We start from the raw sequence: 13,782 nt of genomic DNA on the forward strand, positions 1-13,782 counted from the left end.
TTTTTGAGTGTTATACGTCTCTTTATATGTTTTGGGGCTTATGGGCATTTTTAGTGATTTATAAAGTAATTTTTTATTGAAAAACATTTTTTTTACAATTTTTTACATGATCCACCATGGGATATGAACAAGCAATCATCTGATTGCTTGTTCTTGATAATACTCTGCAATACTAATGTATTGCAGGGTATTATCAGTGCCAGCCTATGCAGATGCATAGGCTGACACTTTGCCTTTAAGATGACGTCACAGACGCCATCTTAAAGGTAAACCCTCCAGGCTTCTCTGGGGTCCCGATCGGACCCCAGAGGTGCCAAAACAGCAATCGCCCCCCCCCGAAAACGGTGCGGGGGGGCCGATTGTGATGTAAAGACCCCCAGAAGGCATGTTAAATGCCGCGGTCGCGTTGACCGCGGCATTTAACGGGTTAAACACCCGCGATCTGAGCCCACTCCGACCGCGGGTGTTAGCCGGGGATGTCAACGGTAGATTACCGTTGAAATCCCGCGGCTAACGATGCCCGTTCGGCTGCTATACAGCGCTGAACCGGCATCGTCTCTGCGCAGTAGCTGTACTGCGCTGAGCGCTATTCGCGGGACTCAGCGCAGTACAGCTACGGCGCAGAGCGCTAAGGGGTTAATAATAATATTATATATTACCTTTCTTAATGTGATCTCTTCCTATAAATTGACAAACACATTGGGGCACAATTACTTACCCGGTCCCAGCGCGATCCCCGAGGTGCGTTGTCTGACGAGGATGAAATCTTCTGCAATTCACCAAGATCATGCGCCCGATATCCTGCATGTGTCGCTTCCCCGCTCAGGTCCGCCGGAGTTCACCTTCTTCTTCCCTGAGTGCATGTCTTGCGACACAATTTGACATGTTAAATCCTGCGCGTAATCCATCGGCCCGCCCCCTGATTTGTATTGCGTGAAAGCCGCTGCGATTGCGACACAATACGATTGCGTGCGACTCAACCCCCGGCGCGATCCTCGAAAATGTGGGAAAACCCAACGGAAATGTGGTCGCAGCACCTTAGTAAATGAGCCCCATTATTCGTTTAGCGCTCCATCTACAATCTCTGCATCAGGCTGCAGAAGTGCATTGTTAAGCAACTAGACTGGCCAGTACGATATATACCCCTGAGCTGTGACTTCTTATATAGACAGGTGTGTGTCTTTCCAAATCAAGTCCAATTAGTTTAATTAAAAACAGCTGGAGCAGAGCGAGTGTCATGGCAAAGGGTCTAAATACTTAGGAAAATGTGATATTTCAGTATTTCTTGTTTAAAAAAATGCAAAAATATCTACATTTTTTTCTGTCATAATGGGATGCAGAGTGTACATCAGTGAGCAAAAAAATAACTTTTTTTGATCTCACCAATTGGCTGCAATAAAACAAAGAGTGAAAACATTTAAAGGAGTCTGAATACTTTTTCCGTACCCACTGCATGTATCTATAAATAATGAGCATGTATTTGTGTATAGTGAGGTATATATGTGTTATGGTACAGTGTACAGCATATAGTGAGGTGTCTTTCTGTGTATATAGATAGGTATATGTATGTGTGTACTGTGAGATATATATATATATATATATATATATATATATATATATATATATATATATATATGTGTGTATATAGTAAAATGTAAAGTACAGGCAGTCCCCGGGTTACGTACAAGATAGGGTCTGTAGGTTTGTTCTTAAGTTGAGTTTGTATGTAAGTCGGAACTGTATATTTTATCATTGTAATCCCAGCCAGAACTTTTTTGGTCTCTGTGACAATTGGATTTTAAAAATGTTGGGTTGTCATAAGAATCAATATTAACACTAAAGCTTCATTACAGACACCTTTGATAACTGTTACTGCTGATCATTGTAGCCTAGGAGCACAATAAATTACCAATATCCAGAGGTCCGTTTGTAACTATGGGTCGTATGTAAGTCGAGTGTTCTTAAGTAGGGGACCGCCTGTATATCGTTAGGTATTTCTGTGTATATAGATAGGTATATGGAGGAATGTATAGTGTGGTATATATATGTTTATACATATATGTATATATGCATATACATATCATATACTGTTATACAGTATATATTATAATTATGTGTAAATATTTATATATATATGTATATATTGAGGTGTCACATATGTATAAATGATGTGTATATAAGTGTGTATAGTGAGATATATACACTTTACTATTTACACATTGAGGTGTATTCAGTGCAATATATATGTGTGTTTATAGTGAGATGCACTCTCTCTATATATATATATATATATGTGTGTGTGTATAGTAAGATGTATATGTGTATACTAGTATACACTAGATACATATGTGAACTAGGAGTATGTATATGTGTATATAGATAAGGGTATGTGGATACATTCTTGTTTCAATGCAAGGAATCCCTGTTTCCCCACAAAACAGCAGCGCTAAAGTATAAAGGCTGTATACGAGCTGTAGGAATGGCAGCTAGCTTACAGCCACCACATAAGTGAGTTGTGCACTGCATGGTATGGTACGGTGAGCACACACGTGTGTTCCCATGTAATTTTGTTAATAACACTGAATTAGATAATGTGCTGTTTTTGCATTCTGAGTACAGGCAGTCCCCTACTTGAGAACACTCGACTTACATACGACCCATAGTTACAAATGGACCTCTGGATATTGGCAATTTATTGTACTTTAGTCCTAGGCTACAATAAACAGCTGTAACAGTTATCACAGGTGTCTGTAATGAAGCTTTAGTGTTAATATTGATTTTTATGACAACCCAACATTTTTAAAATCTAATTGTCACAGAGACCAAAAAAGTTCCGGCTGGGATTACAATGATAAAATATACAGTTCTGACTTACATACAAACTCAACTTAAGAACAAACCTGCAGACCCTATCTTGTATGTAACCCGGGGACTACCTGTATATTTAAAAATGTTGTCTTTGTGGAAATACCCCTTTAAGTGTACAGCGACGGAATACAAAACTTAATATTTCACTAAATGGAAATGTAGCTGGGATCTAGGATTCTGTACATACATTATTTCCAAGGTGGAAGGCAGAAGGAAAATCATCTAATATGTTGAATATCATTTTAACAAACACAAAATACAACACTAATAGCACGCTGACATGTACAAGCCTTCTGCCAATGACATACAGTAGTTTTTCATCTCTATATACTTTTTTTTTATAAAACTTTAAATGTCATTTTTTTTTCTTTTTAATCAGCACATTTGGCAACAACACCACCAGCACCAGGTGCAACCTCTCCGACCACAACTCTTGGTATGTACCATCCTGCTAATTACTATCACTAATTACCTAATAATTTGATAACCTCTGTACACATTTAACAAAATGATGATGGCTGCCATGGCTTAAAACTTAATCCTAACAATCACGCTTTTATGGAGTATATGAATACATATCCACAGTGCAGGGAAAAATGGACATGAACTTCCATGGTACTGGCTACTCTAAGAGTTAATTGGCTCATGCACTATTAAATTATTCAGAAAATCAACCTTCAAAATCCATCATGATAAACCAGGGACACTTACACATAGATCCAGGCACCGTGACTGTAGTAATCTTCTATTTATTATCCATGACCTCCTTCCTTTCTAAAAGAAACTTTTAAAAAGATGCTAAGAAGCCAGAAGATGGGTGTTACCAGAGCCCGTCTGTGTTGCAGCTTCACAGGAACTGTGCAGAAACTAATCATTTGTCCACTAATAGAAAAACACTGACCTATGAAGCATTTATTGAAAGAATAACAAAAAACCTAGAAAAATCATTGTGATTATTTGGTCTGGGCCTGGATGTCCCAGTGAGATGAAAGTTCTATGAAAATTAAACACGTTTGCATGGTAGGATGGTTTGCCCTCGGCTTTTACCCCTCTAAGCTATAAGTCCCCTCAGGTAAGATAAAGAATTTCCTTTTTTTATGTGATATATCACTGTTTAATAAAATCTCACCCAAATATAACTTTTCTCACCTCATTTTCACATGAGATAAGTCAAGTTTAGAGGTTACAGGAGAAGTGTCACTTTAGTAGCTACTATCTTCTCTCCTGTATTACCTAAAATATGCTTTTTGTGTCATATTAAAGATAAGGATCTCATCTTGTAGATGACAACAGGCTTATGAGCTACAGAGCCAGAGACATATTTGGAATTGCAAGCGGCAGATAAAGGTCCGGAGCTGCATGACACATGACACAAAAGATATGGGCATCTGGAGTGACACTACCCCTGCAACCACTAAACTTGACTCATCTCATGTGAAAATGAGAGATGTGAATAGTCATATTTGTCTGACTTGGGGGGGTGAGATCTATTATAGATAAACGAGTGAGATTTTGCATAACAGAGGGAACTCTAGAAATGACATTTTATACTGTACCTGAGGGAACATTTTAGTAGGGTTAAACCTAGTGACAGGTTCCCTGCAAAGGTATTTTAATGTAGGGAGTTACACCTTTGCTGTGGATGCTTAGTCAATGAGGCACATTTCCTTACCTGTCCGACTAAGATCACAGAAACTGCATTGTTCGACGATAATGCACTGTGCCGCGATTCACTAAGATCGTGCACCCGATATCCTGCATGTGTCGCTTCCCCGCTCAGGTCTGCAGTTCACCTTCTTCTTCCTGGCGCATGCAAGTGCTTTGTCTTGCGACCCAATTTGAAAGTTAAATCCCGCACTCAGTCTGTATCAATCGGATCGTCCTGCGGCACGTCCGCCAATTTGTGCCGCATGGAAGCCAGTGCAGCCACACCACAATCCTATCGCGCGCAACACAATCTCAGCGCAGACACCTGTTAAATACCTGTCCAAGCAGTGTAAACCCTGAAAACAGTGCAAAGTCCGACAAAAGTGCCATCCACAACCCAAAGTAAATAAGCCCCAACATATTCAATAGTAGCCATTAACAGTACAATGGGTTGTATGATAGGTTGGGTTGAATTAGATATTTAGATAAAAAAGTTAAAAGTCTAGGTAACCCCAAAGGGTTTGCCTACTTTCTCTTGCTAGTGCCTGTTTGGGAACTCTAAGGCTACATTCACACTAACGTATGGGGGACGTATATACGGCCGACGTATATACGGCCGATATACGTCCCCCATAGGCAGCAATGGGCGCACGGCACCCTACGGGAGCGGTACGGTGCCGCACACGTGCGGCACCGTACCGTTCCGTACCCGGGAAAAAGATAGGACCTGTCCTATCTTTTCCCGTAATACGGCGCCATGCGCCATTAATTCCTATGGAGAGGGGCGGGGGTGAGCTGCGCTCACCTCCTCCTCCTCTCCCCGTACACTGCCATTGCCCGCTACGGTACGGTACGGGCGGGCAACGGCAGTGTGAATATAGCCTAACTGTTGTGAACTGCATCTCTTTTATTATTGATGGAATAAACTTTGGCTTTTATTTTTCAAAGTGAAGATTACAGAGGACCTTCCACCACCTCTATCCTCTCCAAAGAGTCATAGCGGAATAGATGGAATTTTTCTCTAGGACCTACCTGAGCAATCAGTGTCACTTAATATACTAATTAGGATAATTTGGTGGGGGGGCCTGGGCTATCTACTCCAGTCCCTGCACTCATTACTCAGGAAAAGTGGGGACTAGAAAGAAAACCAATCTGTGGAGCAGGAGCAGCAAAGGTTGTGATTGTGGATGGTCTTCTTCAAGGGAACCTGTCTCCACATTTTTCACAAGTACAACTAGTGGCAGGTTCCCATGGAGCCCTAGTAACTAATTGACACCATTCTTTTAGCTAAAAAGTGTTTCCCTCAGATCCCCATATATTCAACTTTATAATTTTGCCTGGTATCCAAAAATCCCAGATAACCCTAATAAAATAAAAATGCTTTGTTTGTCCAGGTACAACAACTTCCACCAGGACTACAATAGCAGCACCAGGAACTTCAGTGTCCGCTGAACGTCTTACCTCTGTGGAAACCACTTCTGGAAAATTCTTTACATCTGTAAATCAAAATGAGACAGCTACAAGTAATTCCACATCTATTGTTGTGCCGGATACTCTTCCCACATTCCCAACTCTTGAATCTGGCTTCTCGACTCAAGTCTCCACTACAGAATCAGTCCTTGGAGATAACCAACTCACTAATTCTAGTATCAATTTACCAACTGGCAACAATGTATCCGGTAATATATCCTCAACATATCATCTACCACCAGAGCGGAGAACCACTGTGACAACCACGACTTGGAAAGACCCAACAACTGTACAACAACAGACTACTAATGCCACCACCACACAGGGTAATAATATAATTTGCTTCTTCCTCTAATTTCCCCATAAATCTGATTAATTTTCGATTTTCTTACTATGTATTGATATTTGTATACTACAGGGGTAATTTATCATAGAGAGGTCTCTTTGTTGTGGTTTCTTTTTTTCTTTCCTATGTTAAATGTGTTTAATCATATATTTGGTTTTATTTTTAATTTTGCTTTTTAATTTGCCTTTTAATGTAAAAGGTACAAGTCCTCTGATCAAAAAGTCACAAATTTGCACCTTTTTGTGCTCATTTCTTCCTTCCATGAAAGAATCTTAATAACACCCAAGGTTTTGCTGGCATGATTTTGAACCTATTTTTAGTGCAATTTAGCCAATTTGCACCAAAAAAGGTGCAGATCAAACAAACACATCTGTCCTGCAACCTCCAATTTTGTACAACTGATGGAATAGGCACAAAAAAAGGCTCAAAAGGGGCAAATAGCTTAAAAAGCACAAATAAAGAGGATTGAAAGAATAATAACTACGATAAAGGACCCCCTATGTGTTGATGACACAAGATGAAAATTAAAGAAAGCATATAGAAGAACCATTTTATATTTTTGTTATCAAATTGTTATCATATTGGTAAGGCCACGACTAAGCCAATTCCTTAGACATATCAACAAAAAACCATATCTCCCCCTATCCATCCCAGGAGATGTCCAGACGTTCCATAGAAGTGAATTGAGCTGGATATGAAGTACTCTGGGGAACATATGTGCATCCATTCTCATGATCACTGGGGTCCTAACAGGGCTCCTTATAAATATACCCCTGATACAAATGCTCTACCAGCACTATATTCACTTCTATAGGAGATCCAGAGCAGCTATCTCCTGCAGTCCAGGTAAGTACCACTTTGATCGGGTAGAATGCATAGAACCTTACAGTGCTCCATAGGGGGTTCACTGGTTTGTGCATTTTTCAGGTTGTAAGCAATAGACCCTATGCTATCTGGTCATCTGATATTGGCAGTGGAGCTCTCCTTGCCATGCCAATGTCTACGGGAAGGGACTATCAGGGCCACAAAGAAGGCAGGAATAGGTCCCGTCCTATCTTTTGTGTTGTGGATACTTGGCACATTCTCATTATGGTGATGCACGGTGCCTCAAGGTGCGAGCACCGGGAACATTCCCGATAGAAGGCAATGGGACTGTGACTTAGCCACAGTCTTGTGGGGTGAGCTCATATCCTTAGCACATGTGCACTTGTGTGCACAAGGCCTCACAGAGGGGTTGTGGGATAGAAAGTTGAACTGGCACTCACCTAGTATAATAGAGCACATTTATTACCCGTTCATGTTCAATGTACGACGATCATGCATTGTGCCCGATCCACGTAGATCGTGCGCCCAATTTCCTGCATGTGTCGCTTCCTCCATTCAGGTCCGCCGGAGTTCAGCATATTCTTCCTGGTGTATGTAATCGCTTGATCTTGCGACACAATTTGAACTACTTCGCGACCGCCCACCGTGTATTCACGGTGGCGGTCGGGTCTCGCTGCATGGAGAGGGCTCACGGACTGAGCCCTCTCCATAGCCGGTAAGTCTTTGCTGCATATTGCTAGCACCGATCGCGGATGTTTTCACAGCAATGCCTGCTGGCAAAACTGACGGCAGCCTCAAAAAGATAGCGGCGCCATCTTATCTGGGATAGCCGCTCCCCGTGACGTCATCGGGGGGTGGCGATCCATCTCCATGGTAGCCTCGGGTCTTCCGAAGACCCGAGGCTATTTCGTTTTAACCCCTTCATTACAATGTGCTGATCCCCATATACTGCCATACTGTAGTATGGCAGTATATGATAGGATCGATCAGACTACCTAGGGTTAGAGTACCCTAGGGAGTCTGAAAAATAGTAAAAATAAAAAACAAAAAAGTTAAAAAAAAAAATTATAATAAAAAAACCTAAAATTTCAAATCACCCCCCTTTCCCTAGAACTGACATAAATATAAATAGTAAAAATCATAAACACATTAGGTATCGACGCGTCTGAAAATGCCCGATCTATCAAAATATGATAACTGTTTTTCAATGTGTTTAACCCCGTAACGGAAAATAGCGCCCAAAGTCGAAAATGGCACTTTTTTGCCATTTTGAAAAATATAAAATAATCTATAAAACGTGTTCAAAAGGTCGTACAGTCCTAAAAATGATATAATTGAAAATATTATCAAATTTCGCAAAAAATTACACCACCCACAGCTCCGTACACCAAAGTATAAAAAAGTTATTAGTGCCAGAAGACAAAATCAAAAAAATAATTTTTGTACAGGAGGTTTTAATTTTTGTAAATGTATGAAAACATTATAAAACCTATACAAATTTGGTATCGCCTTAATCGTACCGACCCAAAGAATAAGGTAGACATGTCATTTGGGGCGCTCAGTGAAAGACGTAATATCCAAGCCCACAAGAAAATGGCGCAAATGCGTTTTTTCACCATTTTCACTGCATTTGGAATTTTTTTTCCCGCTTCCGAGTACATGGTACATGGATTTTTGAAGGTGGGGAGTGAAAAATGGACATGAAAAAACAGGAAAGGGCCCGGTCCTTAACCGGTTAAAGTTAAATCCTGCGCTTATTCCGAATCAGTCAGATTGCCCCCCGATTTGTGTTGCATGAAAGCCGTCGCCGCTGTGCCAAAATACGATCACGTACGACACAATCCCCTGCTAAATGCGGTGCAAATCGGAAAACGTCGGAAAAAACCGACGGACCTTTAGTATATAAGCCCCAATGTGTATAATTTGCAGCCCACCGATAAGATTTGAAGAAATGATGGAGAAAAGATATTATGCGGCTTAGGAACACATAGGTCCTGTACATACATATGTTGTCACATTTTTCATGAAAGGTGTGAACAGCTCTTCAGGACCACTTTTGGTTGTACTCAGCCAATAAAGGATTATCAGTCAATCATGATGATCATATCTCACATTCCGATGAGAATTCAGTATTATTGTGTCTTTTCATTTGCATTGATGGAGTGTTATTCACAGACCCACAGGTTGTAAGTACAACAATGACACCTTCCTCTTCCACTCAACTTGGTTACACCACAAAGTCGACAAATGAAAGAACACCTGAGCTTGGAATTACATCTTCAACAACAAAGTCCATCACACCGTCAACTGTTACTGATGGATCTAGTGACTCCTCATTATCTACTTCAGAAACCCTTTCCTTACCATCAACTGTGGTTACTTCAAGCAGTAGGACATCTACGTCTCTACAAACTACACTTAAAGGGATGATATCAACAACGGCTTCTTATTCAGGAACCACAAACATCACGTCTGCATATCCTGGGACAGCATTGCCACCAAACACAGGTATGGAATTGTACGGAAATTATAAGGGCATGTACTTTTCTTGTCATGTATTCATCTTACATTCAGTTTTGGCTGTGTAGTGTTTCTTAGCACTGGACACATGTTATCTGTTATATGTATGAATTACACAAGGACAGGCACAGCATTATCTCTACTCCCTCTCCAATCGCACTACATAGCTAGTATGTCAATATATAACGCCACAAAGTCTTTCATTCTCTTTCTGATCTCCTCTTTGTAGGAGTGAAACACAGAGAGTGACAGAAATATCACAAGATCTTGGCTTTCTCTATTGACACTGCTACATGTGGTTGAGAAAAGACTGGGCAGTGAGTACATATTACACAGGATATTGGCTTTTTGGCTGAGAGAGGGACGCAGCAGAACTTGCTATATTAGACTGAGCTATCTCCGGCGAGATGGGAGGGGGGTGGCTGAGTCAGAGCAGCAGCTGAACTTGCTATATCATACTGAGCCATTTCCTATGAGATGGAAGGGGGGTGGCTGGGTGAGGGAAGCAGCAGGACTTACTATATCAGACTGAGCCATCTCCTATGAGATGGAAGGGGGGTGGCTGGGTGAGGGAAGCAGCAGGACTTGCTATTTTAGACTGAGCAATCTCCTGTAAGATGGGAGGGGTGTAGCTGAGTAAGGGAAGCAGCAGGACTTGCTATACTACACTGAGCCATCTCCTGTGAGATGGGAGGGGGGTGGCTGAGTAATGGAGGCAGCAGGACTTGCTATATAAGACTGAGTCATCTCTTGTGAGATGGGAGGGGGGTGGCTGAGTGTGAGAAGCAGCAGAACTTGCTATATCAGACTGAGCTATCTCATGTGAGATGGGAGGGGTGTAGCTGAGTGAGAGAAGCAGTAGGACTTGCTATATCAGCCTGAGCAATCTCATGTAAGATGGGAGGGGTGTAGCTGAGTGAGAGAAGCAGCAGGATTTTCTATACTAGACTGAGCAATCTCCTGTAAGATGGGAGGGTGTAGCTGAGTGAAGGAAGCATCAGGACTTGCTACATCAGACTGAGAAATCTACTGTAAGATGGGAGGGTTGTAGCTTAGTAAGGGAAGCAGCAGGACTTGCTATACTACACTGAGCCATCTCCTGTGAGATAGGGGGGGTGTGGCTGACTGATGGAGGCAGCAGGACTTGCTATATAAGACTGAGTCATATCTTGTGAGATGGGAGTAGTGTTTCTCGATGAGGGAAGCAGCAGGACTTGCTATATAAGACTGAGATGTCTCCTGTGAGATGCGGGAATGAGCAGCAGGACTGGCTATCGCTTATGCAGAGACCCATGCGTGAGGAGACAGAAGAGGTTGACTATCTAAATCTTGCTCAGATGGCTTTTAGTGACAGATAGACAAAGGAGCTGTGCTGTTTAGCTATAAATGGAAACTCCCTGGTGCAAAGGGTACGACATTTTTAACACATCCTTATTGGTAAAATGATTTTTGTCTCTTTATAAATAAAATAGGCCAAAAGAAACATAGATAATAATTGGTTCATAGTATATTTATTATGTAACACAAAATTGTAATTTCCCTTTCCCCTTATTGTTTCCTTTTAGTTACTTACTTCTTTGTTCAAATGACAATTGGAATGACGGATGGGATTGAAGAAGATAAGGTGCCTTCAATTATACAGCACATGGTAAGAATTGTGTCCACTACAATGTGCAAAAATAGTTTATACTTAATACACAACTTTTTGGAAAAAAAATTGATATTCTAACTTCACATAAAAGTCATTAGGTGGCTCATTAGGACAGTTCTATGTCTGTCTTTGTGGCTTTTGACCCTGTCGGCAGTGTTATGCTATGTTTTGTTTATGCTATGTCTTATGCTATGTTTGTTGTTTGCAGCAGTTACATAATCACAAAAAACATCAAAACACAAAACTTACCCCTAAATAGAAAGTCACATTACCGTATTTTTCGGACTATAAGGCACACTGGATTATAAGGCGCACCATCAATAAATGCCTGCTAAAACATCTAGGACCATATATAAGGCCCATCGGATTATAAGGCGCAGCGCAATAAATGACCAGCAGGTGGCAGACCTCTGCACAGTTCAAGGCAGTACGTGTTGTCTGTACAGTGCGGTTCATATATGAGGCGCACCGGACTATAAGGCCCACTTTTGATTTCTGATAAAATCAAAGAATTTTATGTGCGCCTTTTACGGTACATGAATTCATTCCTACTGTGAAAAATAGGCAAAACCAGTTTAATGAATTTGTCACAATAGGTCTATGTCAAAGTGACTTTGCTTTAGTCTATGTTCATTTTGCACAGTGGAAAGATGCGAAACTGCAAACGCACCACAACCCCTACCTAAATGCCACACAGTAAATGTAAAGCTACAATACCTCCATTGACTTTATAATACATGTATTTGTCTTTCTCAGATGAACAATACGGAATTTACTGCAGTCCAGATTATTGTATCATGTACAGGGAGGTAGGTATTGTTACAGTCTTAGGATATCCTTTCCCATCTCTAAACATTAAAGGGGTATAGAGCCTCCAGCCCGGGAGAGCATCCAGCCAGGTGCAGTAGAGAGGAGGGGGTGAGTGCTCCTCACTCCTCCCCTCTCAATTGAAAGCTGAGAGGTTGTCATCATAATACAGCAAAATATAGGACATGTCCTATAATTTTTCGTGCTCAGTCAAGGTTTGGAGAGCCCCGTGTGCGGACCACACCCTGACCGAGTCCCATAGACATTTATGGGAACTGTGATCTGGCGACTGGATCACGGTTCCCCCTTCCATTGTGTGTATGAGGCCTAAGTAGGATAGTAAGATTTGTGTACTCTTCATTGGGGGCAACAGCATTTTTGGCCACTCAAACTGCAGTTGTATTAACATGATGCTTATTGCAGTGATGCCACATCATGTAATTGGTTCGGAGAGCCACCAACCCATAAATAAGCCACACGTGCCACGGGTGTTTCTATATAACCATAGATGTATTGTATATGGAGTGGGAAATAGCGCACATCAGAATACATTCTGCAAAACATTCTGTATACATTTCTAAATATCTTTGATATAACTTATATCCACAATATCTTCCTCCTTCTAGAAATCTTCAGATTATATGAGAATTTACTTAGAGCAAAGAAATATTGTGATGCTAAAAACATGATTATTAGGTATATCCTAATCTTGCTTCTAATATAACAATGTATTACTTATATTGTTCTGGAATTATACTTTTTTTCCAAATTTTCTTCATAAACCTCTGATTTACAAATCAGACTGATTGATTTTCTAACTCCTGATCTCATCTCAATTATTATCTCAATGTTTGCTGCAGTAATGGCCCTGGGAAGGTCTCTACGCAAAATAACAATAAAAAGGTAAAAGGCTTTAAATTCTCTTCCAGTTACATTGCTCCCACCAGGATGAAACCCAAGCACAAATAATCTACATAGAGACACATAAAAGCTTTATCAAATCTGTGCAGACCTGAACTGCTTTTATGTTTTTGGTTATTTATCTAAATTGTTAACCAAGGTCACAGCAGTATCTCTTTTTTGGAGTATAATAATGTTACATAGTTTATAGAATTGAAAAAAGACATATATCCATCAAGTTCAATCAAAACCGTTAATATATTTCCTTAGATGTGAATGGTTATGGATCTCCATCTTTTTTTTACTTGTTTACTTGTTAACATTATGTATAAAAGATAGAATCATACTGTACAGTATATCAGGAGTCTATGGTCTCCTATTATATGTGTCAGGTTTGGCAAGAAGGATGTAAAAGTAGATTAAATGTCTCCCTAAGAGGATAGAGGGATGTAGCACTAAATGATTGTTCTCCCCATTAGTGTCCTTTGTTACATGCTTTACAGTATACAGCAAGTATAAAGGGATGTAGTATCAGGATACTCCTTTCATCATTGGTGTCCTTTATAACTGGCTTTAAAGGAAATCAACCATTTGATTACATGCATACCTTGAGAATGCTGTAGCTACACTGATGCAGAAACATATCTTGTTTAATTCCTGTGCTGAGTGGATTTGCTGAAAAAACAATTATGACATTCAGGACCTTGGGAAAGCTGGATTGCATGCTTCTTGCAGTACATAAACACGT

General features: G+C 40.6%; 1 protein-coding gene across 2 annotated transcripts in view; it reads left to right on the forward strand.

Moving 5' to 3' along the window:
• The window catches only part of ADGRG4 (adhesion G protein-coupled receptor G4), a 72,526-nt gene that overhangs the window by 26,278 nt on the left and 32,466 nt on the right, over positions 1–13,782 (forward strand). For both annotated transcript variants that reach the window (XM_072124164.1, XM_072124165.1), the window contains exons 4-8: positions 3,248–3,304; positions 5,910–6,311; positions 9,332–9,664; positions 11,242–11,324; positions 12,084–12,136. In XM_072124164.1, coding sequence (XP_071980265.1) covers positions 3,248–3,304; positions 5,910–6,311; positions 9,332–9,664; positions 11,242–11,324; positions 12,084–12,136 — 928 coding nt within the window. The remainder of the gene's footprint in view (positions 1–3,247; positions 3,305–5,909; positions 6,312–9,331; positions 9,665–11,241; positions 11,325–12,083; positions 12,137–13,782) is intronic.

The sequence above is a fragment of the Engystomops pustulosus genome, chromosome 9, assembly GCF_040894005.1.
Source record: "Engystomops pustulosus chromosome 9, aEngPut4.maternal, whole genome shotgun sequence".
In the NCBI taxonomy this organism is placed as follows: domain Eukaryota; kingdom Metazoa; phylum Chordata; class Amphibia; order Anura; family Leptodactylidae; genus Engystomops; species Engystomops pustulosus.